General features: G+C 38.4%; 3 protein-coding genes across 4 annotated transcripts in view; 1 reads left to right on the forward strand and 2 right to left on the reverse strand.

The window, feature by feature from the left end:
- nkd2b (NKD inhibitor of WNT signaling pathway 2b) overlaps positions 1-2,887 on the reverse strand; it is a 29,883-nt gene extending 26,996 nt beyond the window's left edge. The window contains exons 1-3 of one of the 2 annotated variants that reach the window (XM_007572659.2): positions 2,557-2,887; positions 2,410-2,436; positions 2,215-2,306 (exon numbers count right to left, since the gene is read on the reverse strand). In XM_007572659.2, coding sequence (XP_007572721.1) covers positions 2,215-2,306; positions 2,410-2,436; positions 2,557-2,581 — 144 coding nt within the window. In that variant the 5' untranslated portion in view covers positions 2,582-2,887. The remainder of the gene's footprint in view (positions 1-2,214; positions 2,307-2,409; positions 2,437-2,556) is intronic. The other variant, XM_007572658.2, reaches the window with a different exon arrangement.
- Positions 2,888-7,263: 4,376 nt separating this feature from the next.
- trip13 (thyroid hormone receptor interactor 13) lies at positions 7,264-14,548 on the reverse strand. Its single transcript, XM_007572661.2, has 13 exons — positions 13,845-14,548; positions 12,378-12,531; positions 12,133-12,259; positions 10,961-11,016; positions 10,773-10,863; positions 10,609-10,681; positions 10,456-10,519; positions 10,272-10,358; positions 10,023-10,129; positions 9,750-9,903; positions 8,670-8,782; positions 8,494-8,563; positions 7,264-8,415 (listed from the first exon to the last, which is right to left on the reverse strand). Exons 1-13 carry the CDS (start codon positions 13,913-13,915, stop codon positions 8,320-8,322), a joined length of 1,263 nt encoding a protein of 420 aa, XP_007572723.1. The 5' UTR covers positions 13,916-14,548; the 3' UTR covers positions 7,264-8,319.
- An 850-nt stretch (positions 14,549-15,398) lies between these two features.
- brd9 (bromodomain containing 9) lies at positions 15,399-22,329 on the forward strand. The gene is made up of 17 exons (XM_007572662.2): positions 15,399-15,574; positions 16,397-16,608; positions 16,689-16,802; positions 16,879-17,005; positions 17,103-17,160; positions 18,243-18,387; positions 18,502-18,612; positions 19,039-19,214; positions 19,360-19,492; positions 19,642-19,717; positions 19,846-19,941; positions 20,053-20,185; positions 20,286-20,397; positions 20,490-20,546; positions 20,675-20,780; positions 21,743-21,913; positions 22,049-22,329. The coding sequence occupies exons 1-17, from the start codon at positions 15,526-15,528 to the stop codon at positions 22,147-22,149; spliced, it is 1,977 nt and encodes a 658-aa protein (XP_007572724.1). The 5' UTR covers positions 15,399-15,525; the 3' UTR covers positions 22,150-22,329.
- The last annotated feature ends 388 nt before the right edge of the window (positions 22,330-22,717 follow it).

Consider the following 22,717-nt stretch of genomic DNA (forward strand, 5'->3'; position numbering starts at 1 on the left):
CAAAAGTTTAAACCGCCTGAAGCATTCCAGCTATTTACTCTTTGACTTGGGGATGTTTTATCATGGTTTGATCTCCAGACGTTCAAGATCCTTTAATCCAATAATTATGTCCCAAAAATTCAACAAAGTAATTTGATCTAAGTAAATAATTCATTTGCAGAGTTTGGGGATAGTTGAAAAAGTGCTACAATGAAATTAAATCCTATATATGCCAAAGAAGAAGAAAAAAAACTAATGTTAGGAACATTTTATGATTTTACACAAATGCAGTAGTAATAAATAGAGCTGTCACTGCTTGTTCAAATTTAATTCCTAAGCCCCGTCTTTTTTATAAAGCAGCTGCAGTTAACAAAAGTGTTTAGCACAGATAAGCCTTTGCGTGAAGTTGTATTTTCAAGTTTAGACCTCAAGTTTCTAAAAAAAATACTGAGGAATAATAAATTAAATTCTTCAAAGAAAATTAAAACCTATTGATATCTGGGTTTTTTCACACTCCTCGAACTTTGATGCACCTCATTTGGATCTGAAATGATTGTGAAATGAAAGTTAAGTGATGCACGCTTTAGAGATGAAAAGTTAAAGCGTGATTTGCATCTTTACTTACAACATTTTAATCAGACGTCCCCGAAAATCGCCATGAACAGAATATTTTTCATACAAGGTGGTGGCAGCATCATGCTGTGGGATTGCTTTTATTCAGCACACCTATCAGACACTGCAAAGGATTTGAGACTGGGCCAAACGTTTACCTTACAGCAGATTACAATCATAAAAAAAACCAGAAAAGGTTTCACCAGGATGGTTTACATTAAAGCATAAGAATAACTTTCTTCCTCTTGATCTCATGCACAGCTGGTGGAAACATCCCAAAAGTCATCTGAAATTGCAGCAATGGGTGCAGTTTAGTCAAGATATTGACTAAACTGTGTCAGAATACAAATGCACAGCCAACTTTTTGAACATGTTTGGCAGGGAATGTAGAAAATTATGGAGATCCACATCTTAATTATCAACTTCTCAATTGTGTTGGCGTTCAACATGACAGAATCTGCAAATTGTTTAGGGGGTGTGAATGCTTTTGCGAGTCACAGTAGATAAACAAACTTCAAACTTAGAATAGATGGAATAATACAATAAACACAGCACATAGTCAGGAACTACACAGTCAGAAGATGTAACTGCTGCAACCACTAAAAGACACATGAAAAGAGCTGATAGAGATCCACTGTTTGGGGTGTGAATAAGCTCATAATTATAGGAATTAATGACGCAAAAAGAAATTAGTCTCATAACATTGACTGATGGGTGGGTGGGATCTGCAGACTAATGAGCGCCAAGCTTATGCCTTTCGTGGTTTTCCTCCAGGGGAGTGTAAAGTCAGACTCCTCTGAAGCGGAGCAAAGTAGTCTTATAATTTGCACAGAGTGGGCGGTTTACGGCCCTGATATAATCCATAACTCTTCCACTATAACAACTACCCATCTCATGACTCGTCAGCCCCTGGCTGTGTGGAGCTGTGCCTTGGAGCTCGAGTCGTGGTACTCGAAGTGATGTAATGTTATAACGCCACAGAGGGCTGCCCACTCGGAAGCCACTAGAATGGGAGGCACTACGGGGAAAGACACCACCCTGGGTCATGATGCCAGGAGCCACAAGAGGAAACACCAAGAGTAAACTTATATCTGTCACTCTCAGAAATGACTACATTTCCATCCAGCTTGAGCTTCTGCTGTATGTGTGTGTGTGTGTGTGTGTGTGTGTGTGTGTGTGTGTGTGTGTGTGTGTGTGTGTGTGTGTGTGTATAAGGGTCTCAAATCATCCAGAGATTCTGGCAGGGATGGAATAACCACTGCAGTCTTGTGCCAGAGCCAGGCATGACAGAAAGAACAACAAGCTACAATTTTTACAAACACATCAGAGAAAGAACAGTTCCCATCCACTCGGGTCAAGGAGTTCTAGGACTTGGGTTAGAGGAAGAAACTGAATGCAGCAGCTTCCTGTAATGTGCTTCTGCATTACCTCTGCAAACACTCAAATCTTACACACCGATTCTCCAAAAAAGAATAACCTGAGCAAACTTGCATTGCTTAAGAAGCAGAAGGAAATTTGAGGTTCAGGGTATAGTCTTCTTAAAATGAGTGATCCGTGTTAAATCCAGCAATTATTTGAGACGTGTGCTATTAAAACGGGAAGAAGAAAATAGAAAGTGTGTACCTGCATGTTTTTCAGTTTGTGATCTGTTGCGCTGTACCTCTCGCATTCCTCCATCCCTCTCCGGAGGAAGGCATTCACGACAAAACTGTCTCCTGAAACACGGAGAAACAGACGCATCGCGATCAATCTGAGACTTAACATCTGATCAGCTCCGGCCAGCCTCCAGTGTGGAGAATGATCAAAGTTTATCCTCACCTTCGGGGTTTTCTCTGCGCTTGGACGCTTTGGATCCCGAGACAAGGGTGTGAAACAAACAAACAAAACAAAACAAAACAATTATTAGTTTTATTTAGGAGGTAACGTCAAAATCCGAGTTTGTTTCTGCGTAAAAACGTGTCTTACCATGTTTTGACAAAAGTTTGCCCATCGTTAATATCCTTTCCTTCCAGGATCAATAAAGGTACTCCGAAATCCGTCCAAGGATAAAACAGTCTACTAACTAACTCTACATGGTCACATTGTGTCTGTTCAGCGAGAAGAAAACTTCATCCGCTGAGTGAAGCGCACTTACGAAAGCATCGATCTCAAATCGGACGGTCAAAGAAACAAAAGAAAAATCAATTAACTGATCGACCAGGGAAACGGGACGCTCTCTGTATCTGCCTTTAGACTTTCCTGCAGTCCAACTGATGCGAAACCTCCTCAACGCGGCAGAAACGAGCCACTGTCAAGTTTGAAAAGCAAAACACACTTCCTGTTCGGGTTGTTAAAAGTAAGACCCAATATTAGGCAGGGAAAGCCGAGTTAAAAGAAAGCTGATGTTACATTATGATTCGTGGCTTGACCTTCAAAGAGTTTCCACAAATGGTATATGAAATGATTGTATTCTTGCAGATTTAGATCAAAATTGAGAGGTTTTTTTGTTACTTGTTTATTTTTTATTATTATTATTTAGAATTTGTTCATAACAAACATACATTTTAGTTTTTTCCCCAATTTTAGCTGTATCTAATCTTTATGCACCTAAAAAACAAACAAATAAAAAAAAATACACAATTTGGAGGGAGCAAAATACACTTCAAAATAAACAAACCCATAAACAATAAAAATAATTAAGTAATTAAAAAAATAAATAAAAAGTCACCCATAGACATAGTGATTTATACAATTTACTCTGGGAGATGGTATGTGGCCTTATGAGGAACTGAACATCAATAATATGTCCAAGAGACCCAGAACTCTCAGATTATCAGATAGCAGATATGTTTCTATCTATTTTTTTTCCGTTGTTGTTTCTGTCTTAGTGTAAATGTAATTTGCTTTGACAGCATGTCAGTCTGAAAACGCCAAACGTTTTGGATCCATGTGGCTATTTACTTGTCAATAGTGTTGATTAAGTTGATGGAAACTGTACCGAAAATAAGGACCTAACAAAAATGGATGCAATCTTTATACAATACATAGATGCAACTCTGCTGTTTCTATTTTTAAGGGCCATCAATGGATTGTTTCGGTCTGTTGTCTGAAACCTCTGGTCTTGACTGCATTTATTTTGAAAGGGCAGACTCTTCCCTTCCGGTTGTTTTAATTAACTTGCCTTTGATAACTGGTTTGGCAGCTCTTGTGAAACTGAGAAAAACCGCGTCCTCTGTTGGTGCACCTTACTACATGATGCACTAATGGCTAAAAAGTTTTGTTCCTATTTGGATCATCCGGATTTTGACTTATTTATTTGGATGTCTTTTTAATGATCCATACTGCAAAATAAACCACAGTAAAAAAAAAAATAAAAATTATCCACATGTCATTTCAAACCAAATCAGTTATATTTTAACTTAATTAATGCTAGATAGATTCAGTTCTCACACAGACATCAGTGAACGATTGTAAATTATGAATGGAGTAATGATTAATAAAGGGATGACACAATGGCCCTGCATGGTGTGTGTGCTCACGCTGATAAGCTGCTTGTGAAAAATTCCAGGACTTATCTTTGATAAATGCTCCAAAGATGCAGCAGATAAACGGTGCATTAAAAGAAACCTTGAAGGACGAGTTGTACTTCAGTCCTGTGAACATCAAAAGCTTGTCTGCAGTTTTATAGTTTGTTTTCTTTGGCAGGGAATTAAGACAGGGACTCTGCTCACAACGTACGCAATGTGGTGCGAATTTTAATTTGCCATGCAAAGTTGTATTTCCGTATAAACAGTGAATGCATTTAGCGTATTAAAAACACCTTTCTATTGAACTTGGTAATATTAACATGTTAGTATAATAAATACAAACTTCACCTGCCACATACAGTATATACTGATGTTAAGTTTTTACATACAGTGTTTTGCAAAAATATAAATACCCCCCAATAACCAACCAAAACAAAACATTTGGAAGAAGTTACTCTGGCCAGATGAGACTGAACCTGAAACATTTGGTCGACATCTAAAAAACTCTGTGGTGAAAAATTAACGCAGCATGTCAGTCTGAAACCATCCCCACAATGAAACACGGTGGAAGCAACATCCTGCTGTGGGGATTTCTTGTCAACAGCGCAACTACAAGCCATACAAGCTGCAAACCCGGCTTTTATGGAAGTGTAGCAAAAAGATATGCTCCGTTTACAATTTGCCACAAACCACTACAGGGACACAGCAAACGGTCAGTCTGGCGAGATGAGAGCAGAATTAAAACTTATGTTTTAACGCAAAATTCTGCGTTTAGGGACTATCATTTCCATGGTGAAACACAGTGGTGGCCGCATCATGCTGTGGGGATGCTTTACTTCAGCAGGGACAGTAAAGCTGTCCGGAGTTCATGTTGGGGTGAATTTATAGCGTAATGGAAGAAGAAAACCCAGCTAGAGGCTTTAAAAGACGGTGGACTCTGCCGAGTTCACCTTCCAGCCGAACAACGATCCTAAAGATAGAATAGAATAGTTTCGATCACGGATATATTGACCTCGTTAAAAAAAAAAAATCACAGTTGAGAAACTGTCGCAATTAAAAGCCGTTTTTCACAGACACCCCCTCTTACCAACCAATCTAGCTATTTTTTGCAAGGTACTGTCAAAGATTTCAGTCTCTAGACGTCCCCAAAGACTTGCATTTGCAAAAACGACTTTGTGTTCACCTATCCTATTAAATCCAAATAAAAAAAAAAAAATAAAAAAAAAGTTGTTTGAAGCGATGCATCAATGTTCAAGAGGTATGAGTGGCAATGGCACCGCAGATCTTTAATTGCGCGATGGTAGTATACATTAAAAGCGTCCCACCCTAATGAACCTGGGTGCTGTTGTTGATCACCGCTCCCTGTCAGTTCTCTGTCCTCACAGACACACGACGCTCAGATCACTCTGCGGTTGACAGGATGAGCAGATATTTGCATAGCTCGTTCAGAGCAGTCGCCTTTGATCCGACTTGCCGTGCCTAATTATCACCGTTTCTTTATGCATCCCGGCCCCCGAGATTCCAGCTCTTCACGAGTTACCTTCCTCTCATCACCTCTTTTCCCCTCACCTTGTAACGTCTTGCTTAAATGGCAGACAAACACAAAGGGCAACAGAAGCCTCAGCACAGATGAGAGACGAAAGCACCAGGCAGAAATGTTTTGATTGGAAACAGAAGCCGAGAGAGAGAGAGAAAGAGTGAGATCTACGTTTTTTTTGTTTTTTTTTTCTTTTTTGTATTTCAGAGGCAATGCTCGTTTGGATACACACACTGGTGTGTGTGATCAAAGGCTGTAACGCAGATGAAGAATTGGAAAAACCCAGACAATTTAAGTTTTATAAGCTCCCATTATGTTTTTGGGCAGAGGATGTGGATCATTACAGCAGCAAAAAAAAAAAAAGTTTAGGGCATTTTTCTGAACTTGATTTTAATCGGTGCAGTGTTCAGCTTTAAAAGCAATAATGCACACGTTAAACCTCAGAGAAATGAGGGATACTTTCCATCGTTTGTGTGCGTCTCTGCTCGGTTTTTCTCCCAACATACCTAGAAGTATGTGTTTAAGTTAATCCCCCCTCCCACCACCAACACCACCTATTTAAATCCCCTCTGGCACATGCATGGATATTCCATTGCTCTCAGCAATGTACCTGAACAAGATTCGAAGGGGATAAACACCAGGCCGTTTGTCTTATTTGGAGTTTTCTGACATTTTAAACTGCGATAAAATCCTGCAACAATGAGGCTTTTGACTTTTGTTACTTCTCAAGCTTGACTGCCTTTAAACAGCTGCCTCTATTCTGGAGCGACTACAGTCAAAAAAGAAAAAAGAAAAGGAAAAAAAAAGCCTCCAGACAGAGCAATTATGGTTTTATTTACCCATGGCCCTTCCAACAGCTCTCTGCTTTACTCTGTGTGCCCTTATTCTCCACTTTGTGTTGATCAAACTTCCCCCGTTTCATTTAAATCACATTAGGGAAAAAAAATCTCTTTGAAAAACAAAATTGGAAGGCCCCAAACAATTACATGTATCAAGTTAAATATGTCTAATAAAATAAGTTCTCTGAATGCTGGGGGGAAATCCATTTCTGAATAGTGTTGATTAGAATAGAAATCTTTGCCTTTGATGACGGGGCTTTTGACAGTAAAATATAATGCAGCAATAAAACACTTTACAACCACAGTAAAAAAAAAAAAAAAAAAACACCTGAGAATCAAGTCATTCACCAAGATGGCAGCGATAAGGCCAAGACTACAGGGTGTGACTGAAGACGCATTCAGCGTTTGCTTTCCTTTTTCATTATGGACAACCAACAGGATCCCGCTTTGAAGTGGAATGAATGAGAGCTGCCAACAACAAAACAATAGGCACATTGTCGCCAAACCTGCAAGTGGCATGCAAGGCAGCAGAGCATTTCCCTAATGCAAATCCAGCTCGTCTGGACAACGCGGCCTTTGATATCCTCATGTAAACTGTCACAGCAAACATTTTTTTCAAACACTTTTCCAGTTGCAGAGTTACGAACTCGTGTTTATGGCATCCAAATCATGACCCGCTCATAAATAGCACAAACGCTGAAGCTGCGTAGCTAATTTCGGATTCCAGGAAAATATTCCTCCTATTTGTAAACAACCGGAGTGAATCAGACGGATTACAAAAAAGAGGTGCAAGTCCAGCTGCAGTCTGCTTTTATTGGATTTTCTGCATTTATCATGCAACTTGTCTATATATGTAAAAGAAAAAAAAAGAGAAAAAAAAACATGCTTCTCGTGTGTAATAATCTGCAGCAGCTTATGTGCACCACTAAGTGGTATCCTCCACATAGAAGCAACATGGTTTATTAAACTATTACATGCAGAAGTGTCAAGAATATGAGTTTAGATATTTTAGACAAACTGGGGGAAAAAAAGAGAAAAAAAACATAGCACTTTGGAAAAAAATGTTTACAACATAATGCATGAACAGCATTCATACACACAAACAAGAATGTAAAAATACATGTAGCCTTTCATAACACTTGTAGGGATGTTATGCACCAGCATGAGGGCAGCCAGTTTAAAATACCAGCTTATCAGACCAATGAGCAATTAGAACAAAAATACCTGAACCCTCCATAACAAAAACTACATCATGAATGCTACATTTTAATGTCCAACAAGAATGATACTGGTGACTGGGAATGTCCCACCTCAGCATGAACCGGTTGCAGACGTTTTAAAAACATACGCTCTCAAAAATCACAAAAACATTTTCTCATTACGCCCCTCACTAGGGTTCAAAGTCAGTTTAATGGAAAGATAGGAAACATGTCTGACTGGAGTTTTCTCCAGCTGCCCGTGCCTGGTTCCTACCGACAGGATCAACCGTACGCGATGGTAATGGAAGAACACTTTGAGGTTTACCTTCACGCAACAAAAAGAGCCAAACACAAAAAAACTGTTACGGTTAAAGCTGTGAGACAGTGAGAGCGAACACAAGGCAACGTCTCATTTAACAAGCCCTTTCCTGATACAGTTTGCCTTAAGATATTAGCACCAGCAGTTACCTGAATAAAGAGCTTTAAGTGATGAACAGGATTTGTTAAAGCAATATTTTAGATAACAGATTAATTGAAGTCCTGCCAACTGAACTGTGAAGGCTTGGAAAATAAAATAAAAAAAAAGACATCAGGAATGAAAGATTGACAGAATAATCACGCGCCAGCTTTAAGGTGTCGTAACAGTTTCAGACACCATTGATCAGATTGGCCTCTTCCTCCCTCTGTTTGTCCACCGCTCGGCACATTGCCTTCAGGAAGCTTTCGAGACTCACCGATGGCGTCTGCGCACAAACAAAATGAATTTAAAACAATATCCATGTCATTTCTTTGTTCTGCATAGCCACTAATTAAATGCTTACCTGCACAAAGAGGGCATGAGCGAGAAAGGGTAATTTCCTGAGCGCTCTTCCACTCAGACCTTTGCTTTTTCTGAAGAGGAGAAGCAAAACATGAGCCTCTGGCTGTTTGGGTGAATGTTATGACAAGCCGAGCTGGTGATTTAATGTCTTTCGCGTTAACTGGATTTGGTACTCACACAGCGATGTTCCTCAGCTTCAGACTGTGCTCAGAAACGTCGCTCCTAACAAAGCCCATGGTTTCCAGCTCGTACATAGTAAAAAGCTGCTGTCTGGGGTAGATGATCTGGCACTGGATGCATGAGAAAGAACAGACATCCGGATTACCCGTTTGTTTCCAGCGGCCGCTTTTGTAAAAGTGTTGGTCAAAAATGAATCACTGCTGGTATCCCACAAAAATACTAATCTGAGATTTTTACACTAGCTCTAATATACATTTAAAGTTCCTTTCTTGGCTACGTATGCGCATGTTTCTCTCTCTGACAGTTTGCTTGTTCTCTTTTTTTTTAAAAAAACTTGTTTGAAATAAATAAATAAATGCAAACATAAATCTATTTCATTGGGTTTTTGTTGATGGACCGCCACGACGTGGCGCATGTTCGTAAATTCAAAGAAAAATGATACCTTGTTTAAGCAAGGACACAAATCTAAAAAGTGTGGCGAGCTTGTATTTTCAGCTACCTTAACCCTGAGTCCCCTAAAATAAAATCTTAACCTCATCTGCTTTAACGTCACTATAAATCCAGCTGTTCTGTGAAGGCCTCAGAGGTTTGTTGGAGAACATCAGTGAACAAACGGCATCATAAAAAAAACAAAAATACACACCAGAGGAAGCTAGAAAGTGGTGATAGCTCATAGACCTCTACTCTATCCGTCATCTAAAAATTGGACAGAATATGGCACACGAAAACAACCAAAGATAGTTGTACACCTAAAGAAGAACATAATTAGATGGAGACAGGAGGTTCATGGTTACTCTGGAGGAGCTGCAGAGATCCACAGCTAATGAGGGATATTGTGTTGACATGGCAACCATTATGGCCTATAAGTATGAATACAGATGTCATACGTTTGAGATTATTTATGAAAAAAAATGCACGATTTTGCTTCCATCTCCAAATCAGGTGCTAATTTATGTCGTCCATCACGTAAAGTTTTATAAAACACACCAAGGCTTGTAAGAAAAACGTTTGAGTATAATTATTTTGTGGAAAAATAAATAAATAAATAAATAAATAATGTGCAATTTGCTTGCTCACTTTCATCAGCTCTTCCAGACAGGACAGATAGATGTTATAGATGCCTTTCTCCGACGGAGGTCCGATGTACTGCTTGATGTCGGCTCTGTCCACAAACGCCAGATCGATCTTCTCGGTCACGTTGGACGTCGTCAGGATGACCACGTTGGGATACCTGCAAAATTAGCCCACCAGTCAACACAAGACAAAAAAATATGAGATTGAATCTTTGTGAAAATGATGTTATAAAAACAAAACGTAAACTTTGAAGAGGTTTTTAAACTGCTTTCTGACCGTTTGACTTGATCCAGCTGTGTGAGAACGGCGTTGACCACTCGGATGGCATCAGACGGCTCTGTTCCCGCCTGGCAGGCCTTCCTGGCTGCTGTCAGGCTCTCCACCTACATCATCAGTCCCATAAAAGGTTAAAAAAAGAAAAACAAATAACAGAACAACAGGTGAAACATCAAGCTGCCTTGACTGCCACTAAACTGAAGTAAACAGATTGCTATTTCAGGTTATTTCCCATGAACTAGATTTTACCTCATCAATCAAAACAAACACCAGAGTGTCTTTATCATCAATCAGTAGTTGGATTTGCTGAAACATCTTTGTGACCAGCTTACCGCTCTGAAACAAAGAAACCAAGATTAGCAGCTGGAAAGAGAATCCGGTTTCAAATATCTTTCAGTTAAACGAATTTTCCCAACAAAGAAGCCAGGTGTACCTCTGAGAACCATTTTGAGAACAAACTATGACTGTTAATCTCCACAAATTGGCCATAGGTGTACCTGCAGGGCGAAGGGTGTATTGTGAAATGAATGGAACGGGTGTAGCAACAGGTGAAGTCGCAGTTTCACCTAGATGATGGCCGTCTTACCGATTTGACAGCCTGATTGACAGTTTCTGGGCAAGAGCTTTGCAGAGCGATGTTTTCCCGGTGCCTGGAGGTCCTGAATGTGTTCACAGACACAGAGAGACGAATCAGTCAAATCGCACCAGGGATCCGACGGCGTCACTCAGTACGGCTTTGAAACAATTTACCGTGAAGAAGCACGACGCGGTTCCAGGAAATTAGGTTGCTGTCGACATTTTTATCTGAGAAGTAAATTGTTGTTGTGACATAATCCAAAAGCTGAAGAAAAACAACAACAGGGATTTCAAAAAGTGATATGATGGCAAAATTACATTGCAATTTCTCCCTATTTTAAAGCTCTGATTGTTTACTTTACCTTGGTTTTCACTCCTGTTTCATATACAAGACTCTCCCAGAGCCCATCAAATTCAGCTATTTAAAGACAAGGTATATAAAACAAGATTTAGATTAGATTGAATCTAAACGACACAACATACTCATCTTTCCCACAATATAAGCATTATAAAAATGGTTCTTAGAAAGACGACCTTTTCTGAGTAAGCCAAGAAGTTTTTTATAATCCTACTTTTATGATACAAAGGCTCATGATGGCTTATTACGATAAATGTCCATGAATTCCAGATTTCCACAAAAGCAAAACAAAGAAATAATCTGGCTGATTAATTCACTTCATTCATCAAAAATCCATATTTTACTAAAGCGTGACACGATCTCGCATCACAACCATGTCGACATATTTTAGTAAGAATGTGACACTTTTCCACATATCGAGTAAAATGTCTTATATTAAATAATTCTTAAACCGACTAATGCAAATATTATTTGGTGGAAGGAAAAAAAAATCCCACATGAATCATCTCACACGTGCCACAATTTCTGGCATGATGGTAGTTCCTGCTGCATAGATGTTCCCCTGGGGTTTAAATATACCGTGACACAGAAGCTCATTTCTCTTAGCCACTCTTCAAAATGGGAAAGACGGAACAAACCATTCAAGTCAAAAGAGTCATGCTGCCCTTTAAAAGTCAGCAAATAACTATAAAGTAATTTCCCATGTCTACAATCTAAACAATATTTAAAATATTTCTTTTATATTTCTCATTCAAAGGACATTTGCTAAAATTCCCAGAATGAACAAACCTTGTAAAAACGTTTACAAGGTAACAATAAGTGCTGGGATTAAAAGAAAAAAGGGGGGTCAGGCAAAGTATTAACAGCAGGGGTGCTATTAAGTGTGGCATGATTTTGTTAAAAATAATTAGTTTTTTAACGTGGAATATTCCCCGCATTATGGTGCTGCAACAATAAAAGGATTTGTTTTAAGGCTTTTCAGACATTTTTACCAGGGTAGAAACTATTTATAGAGATATGAAAACCTGAGTTAACTGCAGCCTTGCAAAGAATAATAAACCTTTTTAAAACCATCTCTTATATTGGACAGGGGTGGTAATTACAGAAGCATCTGTATTTTTAGGTCATCTTTAGTATAAAAAAAGCATTAAAGTATAAAAAGCTAAATTTCTCCACCTGCTGGCAGGAGCCAGTGATTAGCTGCTGAAAGGTCTTCATCCTCTTCCAAACTGAGCCTGTTGGGTCCTTCCTCATTCAGAGTGAAGACATGAATGGAGACGTCACAGCTCTTTAAATCGAGGGGCTGTGCATAAAGAAACAACTATTTAAACACAAAAAATAATCTGTGCTTTGCTCCACTTTTAAGCAAAAAAAAAAGGAAACAGAAAAAAAAAACTATCAGAAATGCTTAAATAACTAACCTGTGTCGTCTCCTGAAGATCAATGACCACAGAATCCACATGCTTATGCAGGAATTTGTCATCAAACTCGGTCCATCTGTAGTTTCCAAAAGTCGTGCTGTGTCGATTCAGCAGCGCCTGAACGTGCATCTTCACTTCAGACGGTTTAGCTGTGCTGAAAAGGAAACGAAGGATGAAATCAACGTACTGAAAGTGTGACAAACTGTAGAATCGATCATGTATGTTTTGCATATATCAGACACCAATACAAAGTTATAAAGAGCCCATCAAGAACTTACTATAGGTGAAAAAATAGTGTGTGTGTGTTTTTTTTTTAGTCCTTTCACACACAGCGGCCACCAGAGTGGACGGCGATTTAAAAAAAAAAAAAAAAAAAAAGATGCATTGTGGGCTTTTATAGTTAATTTGCAGATAAGTAACTTCTTTGAACCTTACTATGTGACTATATACACTGCCATCTACCGAGCAAGTCGTGTAAGTGCACTAAAAACCGATCCAAACCCATACAGAATTATGTAGCACCCTCAGGAATAATAGAAAATAAGCACTTATCCTCGTAACATAAAACAAATCCTTTACAATTTTAACAACATTTTTTCGCAATCCTAGATATACTGAAATAAAAATGGCAGAACTCTGGTTTTATTAGTGTGACAGTATTTTTTACAAAAAAAAATACTTTAACAGCAATAGTATTCTCTACAAGAAAAAAGGATGATCAAGAAAAAAAAAAAGCAACTCTAGAGATGAGAACTTATAGATGTCAAAAGCAAGACCTGGGATATATGTAGTGACGTGAAAACTAGAGCTTCACAGTATCAGAAAAAATATTTTATTTCAACAACACTAAATATTGTTTTCAAAACAATATTTTTCTTTTATCAATATACAACGTCCCACTACTTTCCATGAGTTTCAGTAACTGAGCCGCAAAAGATAAAAAGATATTTTTACCATTCAAATGGTAATATATGGTGTGTGTGTGTGTGTGTGTGTGTGTGTGTGTGTGTGTGTGTGTGTAAGAGTTTAGATGAAGACTTGAGTAAGAGAGGGATTAGACAAGTGCATGAAGAAAGAAGAAACCAATATGTCAGGATCAAGTTTCTCACTACAGTAAACCAGTGGTGTCTATTGTAGGTCCTGAATTACCTCCTGTATTTTTTTTAGTTCTCTCTCTGATGGCATTAACAACCTCCTCAGCATGTCAAAGTTCTTCTTAGGCCTTCTAATGAACTATCATTTAATCCATGCGTGTTAAACCAGACCGATCTTGTAAAATCTTTTTGGCACATATTTAAAGTTTTTGTTTGTGGTCCATTTGTAAAGCTATAATGTATGCAGGAAGAAGGGAAAGGACGGGCATCCTGCTAACTAAACATGCCTTGATGTTGACTCTTAAGTGTGGTAGTGAGGCTGGTGGCTCTGATGTTTCACCTGATATCCAGCTCTTGGCACTAAAGAACTCACCTAAGAGATTTAACATGGACCTCCACATGGATGTTTTGGATGGGTGTCACCTCCATTCGGTCGCCTTCCATCCTCGTACGACGGCAGAAACAAGTTCCAAATTCAGAGAAATTCACATCAAAGCTGCACAACTATCAAGATATTCACGAAACGTCTTCACACCTACTGCGTTAGCTAACTAGCTGCTAGCCTATGCTAACTCGAGCTGAAAAGTAGCACGCTACAGAGTGTGAGAAAACTGACAGTCAAACTCAGCGCGCCGGTTTTTAAGGTCTTCTTTAATGGCGGGTGACATCTAATGTTAAGATGCATTATCGCCATCTACTGTGCTGGAGTGTGGACCAGAGTATTTCCCTCATTTTTTCTAACCTAAAGTCCTGCTTCCTTCGAAAATTTTGCTTTATTTATCTTATTATGTTTAACTGATATCTTATTCATTCTGAATGAATAAGAATAAGAACATCATATGTCCTAAATTCTTGTTTTAACTTTTCTTTATACTTTTCACAATGAATTATTACATGGTCCACAGTCTCCATGTCCATACCACACTCACAACTACCTGTCAGATGTTTACCTATCAAATTTAAAGTTTTATTTAATCCTGCATGTCTGAGCCATAATCTTGTCATTACTACTTGTTCCTTTCAATTTCCTCCAATTATTTCCATATTCCCCACTTTCTTTTGTGAAATAAATGACGACCTTCAGTTCCTCCCTCTTACAGTTGTTGCCATTCAGATTTAACTTTGCTCTTAATAATAGATTTCATTCCAGATTTACAAAATGTTATTTCCATAATTCTACCCTGTTTTAAAGACACTTTGGCTAAATAATCTACCATATCATCCCCTTCCTTATCTTTATGAACAGGCATCCACATAAACCTAACCTTTATTTGAGCTTGTATCATTCTAAATATAATTTCATGAATTTCATGTACCATTTCCATATGACTTTCAGATGATAAAATGGACATTAATGATGATAATGAATCCAAACATATATAATAACTTTTTCAATCTTATTTTGCTCTACCCACTGTAATGCCTTCAATTCTGCTAACATTTCCACTGTATACACAGCTTAATGGTCAGATGTAATTTGCTTCATTCAGTTCAGAAATAGCATTAAGCAAATCCTGTTATACCTGAAGCTAAATATTTTGAGCCATCACTATGTATAATTGTAAAAGATCTATAAATACTCTTAATTCTATCATTTACAAAACCTACCCAGTTATTATCTCTATTAATCTGTATTTCTTAATGAACCTCTAGATCTACCTTCACATATGGAAACAACCAAAAATGTGTAATTGAATAAGGCACTGCAGCACAGTATCTCTTTCCCTGTTTCTCCATTTCCCTTGCGCATTCATTTGCTGCCCATGCAAAATAGTCTGCTACTAATTTATTAATCATTGTTTTCGCAGCCTGCCTATGTACTACACATCCATAATCCAACACTGATTTTATCAAGGCAACATAAATATTTTTTAGATCACCTTTCCCCAATCCAATCCTGTTGATTTTAACACCGGAAATACAACAGCGTTTTAACGGTTTCACATCCGCCTCCTTTTTCTTCTTGCTAACACATTAGCTTGTTTCAGCCAACTAGCCAACAGTGGTAGGATAACAGTAGTAAACACAAAGCCTTCAACTCTTTTCGCAGAAATATGGGGAAAAAGCACAAGAAACATAAACCGGAATGGATTACAGTAGCTGGTACGCTTTTATATCATTTACTAATAGCTGTATGTGGTGCGCTTTTGTTTTAGCTTGCTTTTCATTAGCCTGCTACTGTTATCAAAAATTGTAAATGATGCAGACTCGCTTAAAATTAAAGTTTTATATAGTAACACCACGAAGATATTTTTAATTTGTGGTTTGTGATATTGGTTAAAAATACAAAAAGTTTAAAATGCTACTTTAGGGCCATAATAATATAAAAGTAAACTATTGTAAATATGATTAAAGGGAACATTTTGATCATCAGGTTTTACAAAATCGGTCTGTGCTTTATACGTCTAAAATTAGTGTCGCTATACAGTGCAGTTGTTTTTTTTTGTTTTGTTTTGTTTTTTTGCAGAGAAAAGGTAATATTTTAATGAACTAATAAAACACATTTATAACTGAGTAAAAATAAACTTTTTGGAGTATATGTGTTCGCCTGCTTGTAGACGCACCGATTAGAAATTTTATGGCCGATTAATGAGTTTGCTGCTACCGATTTTACCTCCATTTTTTGTAGGAATAAAACCTAACATCTAAAACTATATTTGTACTTTATTCATAAATTGAAAATGTAACTACCTTGTTGAAATATTTATAGAACAAAGTGCTGGTTGTTCAGTTAGTCTTCTCTCTCTAAAAAATCTACAACCTATCTTATGCAGGATCTGAGGAGTAAACCATTATTCTTTACGTTTTTACAAGACAGATTATAGCTCGCTTTCCTTCCCCTCACCCCCTTTTCTTTCTTGCACCTAAAATCATCATATTACATTACACTATATTCCTGTTCATTTATGCCTGTTTTGGTTGTAGACTTTGAGGACAAGGCTCTTGAGAAACCCCTCAAGATCAAACTCAAAGTTGGAGGAAGCGAGGTGACGGAGCTCTCTGGCTCGGGACTCGACTACGACGACAGGTCAGACCACGAGCGAGAACGACACAAAGAGAAGAAGAAAAAGAAGAAGAAAAAGTCAGAAAAAGATAAAGACAAGTATGTGGATGAGGAGGACAGAAGGCGACGGAAGGTGAGTATGCAGAAGAACAGCGCTCCACATGATAAACTCACAAACTGGTTGTTGGACAAACACATTTTTTAACTCAACAGGAGGAAAAGAGGAAGAAGAGGGAGCGAGAGCAAAATGAATCGGAGGCTGCAGCTGCTGGAGCTGCTGGCACGGCCCCCATTGAGCCATTCACTCTGTCTTGCATTGGGTTAGAGGTGGGATGACACAACCTGATGACATTTTAATGATCATTTTTGTGGAGTCACTTATGTTCAGTTTCTATCTCATCAGCCGGAGGAGATAAAAAAGAAAAAAGAGAGGTTTGAAGTAGAGACTGAAGTGGAAGAGTTTCACAGTGTGAAGGTGGAGGGGGAGCAGCCGGGAGACAGACCAGTCAGAGCATGCCGCACACAGCAAGGCAAGGCTGCATCTCTACCCACTCCTCAGAAGAGTTTCATCACACGCCAATAAATCTGTTTTTAAAAATTGTATTTCTTTATGTTTTCCCAATGCAGAAAATGAGTCCACTCCTCGCCAACAACTGCTGGAACACTTTTTGAGGCAGCTGCAGAGGTAAGAAGCGCTCATTTGCTCTGATTTCTACGTCTCTCCAGGGAAACTTCTGTTAAGGTCTAATAACCTTTCAGTTGACGCTGAACAAGGTCTAAAAACATCTGTAGTGGCATAATTTCACCCACAATAATAGAAGGTGTGGATGATGCACAGACTGAAAACATACTACTCTGAGGTTCTTGTTTCTGGCGAGCTGCGCAACGCCACACGTACATTTATAAATAAAACACAGTGTTAGTAGATCACCATGAACACAACCTAGTTTCCTGCTAGTAAAACAGGTTTTTATTGTAAGCTCTTTGCTTTTTCCAAATGTCACATTTGCATACCGCCTCATCTCTGGTCCAGTTTGCACATTACCGAAATTATGACACATTTTCCTGACGTGTTTAAGTTTTGGACTTTCCTATAAAACCACGAGGGGCTTGAAAAAAAGCCAAATTTGCATTTGTGCTTCTGTCGTGTGGCACCAGCTAAATAATATGCTGCTCAATAAGGAACACTGTTTCCACCGGCTGTCTATTTTTCCATGTACATATTTATAGCTTACATGAGTAATTGACATCTAAAAAGACACTACATCTGCTCTCAAACATGGTGGTAATAGCATCATACTGGGGGCTTGCTCCACAACCAGTTTTGCCTGTGCATTCCTCAAAGGTGGAAGAAAGAAGAAGAAGGGTGACTTCCAACTTCTTTATCTTCTCTTCAAATCAACAGCTACAAAAATGATTCCAGGCGCACATCAAATCTGGTTTTGGAATTGGTAGCAGACAAGCATTAACCTTCTGAAATGGTTCAACCATTAACACACCTGTAAACTCCTGAACTCATCCTAAAGGACAGGTCTGAGCAGTTTAAAAACTCTACCAATTCAAATATCCTGCCAGTATTATTCCAGAAGCTTGTTGGTGGCTTTGTTGTTGATATGCATTTTGACTGACAGAAAAAAAACACAAGACCATCCATGTTTTTCGTACTAAGTTTACAGATTCTTAGAAGTGATCAGATACGGGCTTTCCACTGGAAAGTCATTAAATCGCTGCTTTACCTAAACGTTGTTGTTTTACTCTGCCTCTCAGGAAGGATCCCCATGGATTCTTTGCGTTCCCGGTAACGGATGCGATTGCTCCCGGCTACTCGTCGATCATCAAGCATCCCATGGACTTCAGCACCATGAAAGACAAGATCAGGAACAACGAATACAACACAGTGACTGAGTTCAAGGTGACATTACACTGATCATACCTTGAAAATTAGTCATGAATTAGTTTGAGAGTATCATCAAGTTGAATGAAATTTTTTGTACATTTTTTTTTCTATAAACCTTTTCACCTTCAGGCGGACTTTAAACTGATGTGTGACAATGCCACAGTGTACAACCGACCAGAGACGGTCTACTACAAAGCTGCCAAGAAACTGCTCCATACGGGATTCAAGATGATGAGCAAAGTAAGAAGTTACAAGCACGGAAAACATAAAAAAGTATTTTTTTTAATAAATGTACAATGACTCGTGCAGCCCTGTCTAAATCAGATGTAGATTTTTACTTAAAGGCAGAGGAGCAAACAGCATTAATTGTATGCACAACAATTAGTGACATAAATTATTTTAAGAAATCAGAATATGCAACCAATAGTAGTAATGGAGAAACATCACTGTGCATTCCTTGAAACTTTAGTCATAAAATTATTTCAGTGTGTACTCTTACGGTTGAATATAAAGGCAGTTTAGAACATCCATTTAACCCAGAATGCATGTTTATGGATTAAGAGAAAAACCATGCATCTACAGATAGAACATGCACACATTTTGAACACAAGAGGCAGAAACTTAGACACTAAAACAAACTGTTCAACTTTTGTTCTGTTTGTCCAGGACCGACTTCTAGCCTTGAAGCGCAGCATGTCTTTCATGCAGGACATGGATTTCACGCAGCAGGCAGCTATTTTAGGAGATGAGGACCTGCCTGCTGATCTCCCTCTCCCAGAAGCGACCCCCCTCCAAGTGGAATCTACCAGAAAGCCCAAAAAACCACCAGTTAAAGACATCAAGTACGTCACCAGGTTTTCCTAACGTACTGTGATGTTAGGAAAACCTTGTCTAGAAGAAGAGCCCCAGTGTTTTTTTCTTTTTTAATTGTGTTTCTCTATTAATGTTCAGTATTGTGATGCAGTAACATTGTATCTGTTTCTTCAGTTACCTGTTTGAACCAGAGGGAAACGCTTGCAGCCTGACTGACAGTACAGCAGAGGAACATGTTCTGGCTCTGGTGGAACATTCTGCAGATGAAGCTCGGGATCGCATCAACAGATACATGCCAAACTCCAAGGTGTGCCACGTTAGCTCCTGCTAATACATCTCCAAACATATGTAATGGTTCACGGTATAATCTCTTTATATATAAAAGGTGGTATGATGACTTAAAGCTGTGTTTGAAGAATTTTTTAGACTAAATCTGTCACTGCTCTTTGTTTTCAGATGGGTTATTTACGTAAAGATGCAGATGGCAGTCTACTGTATACCGTTGTAAACCAGCTAGATCCTGATGCTGAAGGTTTATTATTCTACATGTTGTTTTTTTTGTTTGTTTGTTTTTTTCCATCTTCTCTACATTGACACTATAGGAGTTTTTTTATATAAGAAGCTAGACATGATCTTTTTTTTTTTTGTTCATTTTTGCAGAAGAGGAGACCCATAAAGTTGATCTTAGTTCTCTTTCGAATAAGCTTCTGCCCGGTTTGACGACATTAGGGTTCAAAGAGGATAGGAGACATAAAGGTAGGTCAAAATGTTTTGGTTAATTTTATTCATGCAGGTTATTTATTATCATTTTATTGGAATAATAATTTCAAAAAAGGTACTAAACCCACAGTATTTCTTGCTGTTTAGTGACATTTCTCAGCAGTGCCTACAACATCCAGAGCCTTCAGAAGAACTCCGTATTTCCAGACCTGCAGTCTGATGAGACCGACATGCTGTATTCAGCGTATGGAGATGAGACAGGAGTACAGTGCGCTCTGAGGTAGTGGAAAATGATCAGACAGTGAAAATAAATATTTTTTGTTCATGAGCTCTTTAGTTAGATTGTGGTTTGTTTTTGTTTTTCTTCTTGACTTAAATAGCGTACAGGATTTTGTGACAGGCTGTGGAAGTGTCACCAAGCGCTGGGTCGACGACCTTCTGGACAAGATGACAGGAGGCGATCATTTAAAGGCCGTCAGTCAGATTCGACAGGTGCTGCAATCTGACTGAAACTTTACTTGTTTTAAAATGTCAGATTTGATTGGTAAATGTTTACTATTTGCAAAACTTATTTTATATTTCAGAAAAGAAACATAATGTTGAAACCTGATGAAACCAAGTCCAGCATCTGTGACATGCAGGTATCCTGACATTAATCTGTTTTCATTAATAACTTTCTGTTGTTTTAGAAAACCAATTGGTGATTCATTCTGGGTCTTTTTTTATTTTGTTTCTTTTTTATTGTTGTGTTGTTGTTTTTTTAATTAAGATGTCCGATGGGTCTGGCCTTGGCGAGAGCAGTTCAGTTCTGGACTTCATGTCAATGAAGAGCTACCCTGATATGTCCCTGGATATTTCAATGCTCAACCCATTAGGTGAGTATCCGTCAATCGTATGTAAATGTATTCATATGTGCTTGTGTAAACATACTTTAATTATTGTAACACAAAAACATGAGAGAGCATCCCCCTTTGCTGGGATCAGATTGTGATACCTATCACCTCAATGATTACTGATCAGATTAGCTCTGATAGGTAATCAGCAGGTCAAATGCTAAAGCAAATGCATCAAAGCAACAATTTTCTAGCCATTCAGTCAGTTTTTGAGTCAAAAGAAAATCAGTGAAAGATCTTCAGTATGATTCAGGTTCGAGGATAATCCTTTATTATCTTGATTTTTTTTTTTTTTTTTTTGGGGATTTTTAAAAATTCCCTTAATAGTTTGTAATGCTATGTCCAACACTTGGGACAAAAAGAAAATCAGAGTTGGCTGTTCAGACGACAAAAAAAATGAAAGTTATTTATCAGGAAAAGCCTGTTCTGTGTTAGTTTTTAATCATTTTCAACAAACAGCAGTAAAACCTGCTTATTAAAGCCTTATATCCAACTATTATGTTTTTGCTGTCAACCAGATGTTCAATTATAAATTAGAAATTTGAACATTGCATCAGCCTTGAGCATGAGTTTATGTATGATACTTATTAGATCCAATAAGCACTTAAGAAATGAAACAGACTGTTCAATCTCAGCATGTTGACCATTTAGTTAATATTGCTGTCATTTGGGCATTACATACTTCTGCTTTCATGAGCCATGTCATACTTCGATCAATAGATGGGTAACAAAGGACTTCTAATAGTATCCTTTGTAGGAGAGGCACATCTATCAACCATCAACTGTAGTATTCATACACCCCCTTGGTTGTATTCACAACAGAACATCAACATGTGTGAGATGCAGCCTCGTTTGGTTGTGGATTTCAAATGTTTATTAAGTAGAAAAATAACATTTGGTGTCCTAGTATTTGAATGATTCCATGCTAACTTTTACATCAACAGGTAAAACAGTAAAAAAAGAGCCAGGGAACGAAGAAGGACACCAGCACTATGATGACGCTGATAAACTCCTGCAGGAGTTCCAGGAGGCTCAGGCTGAAAGAGTCTGCTCCAGACCTTCATCCAACCTCTCCTCGCTTTCAAACGCTTCCGAAAGAGACCAACACCACTTAGGTACGTGCAAGACGTGAAACTTCACGTCTTTAGATCATTTTAAAAGTTAAACCTCTTAAAGATGATGTTACCTTGAGTGCATTGTCAACTCTAGTGTAGTAACATAAAAAAAAAAAACCTTTCCTGCATCCGCAGGGAGCCCATCACACCTGGGTGTCGGGGATCATACAGAAATGGTTCACGATCCCTATGAGTTCCTGCAGTCTCCAGAACCAGAGGGCTCAGCCAACAGCTGATTACGTTCACAGACGAGCCGTAACGCTGATATTAACAGCAGCCGTTTCATAGTGATCGAACACGGTCGGATCCTCAGAGTTCTTAAAAAGCCTGAAAACTAATGTACAGACTGTATTGTATTTGTGTTTTGTATCAAAGAAACCTTCAAGAATAAATACTTGCAACTGCATTCAAGTGTATGAAGGTGTCCCTTGCATTTGGGTTGCGTGCAAGTCATTTTAGAAGCTTATAGTTTCACAGTTTTGAGAAAGCAGAGCAGATGTAGAGACAGTAATTTTGTCCTCAGATTTCACATTTGACGGCATTAAACTGCGTCAAACGTAAGGACAGCAGACCGAAATGTCTCGCTGGACAGAGGCACCAGCACATCTCCTGACCCCCAGTATGGACAAGGGTGTAAGAAAATGGATGGACAGATATACAGATATGTGTGTGTGTGTGTGTGTATAATATAAAATGGTTGTAGAATAGTGCAGAATAATGACAAAACTGGAATTGTGACAAACTAGCTATTTTCTTTAGTTATAGTGTTTTGTAGTTCTTGTACTTAAGTTTTATTTGACATTG

This window comes from Poecilia formosa, unplaced genomic scaffold (genome assembly GCF_000485575.1).
Source record: "Poecilia formosa unplaced genomic scaffold, Poecilia_formosa-5.1.2 Scaffold306, whole genome shotgun sequence".
Taxonomy (NCBI): domain Eukaryota; kingdom Metazoa; phylum Chordata; class Actinopteri; order Cyprinodontiformes; family Poeciliidae; genus Poecilia; species Poecilia formosa.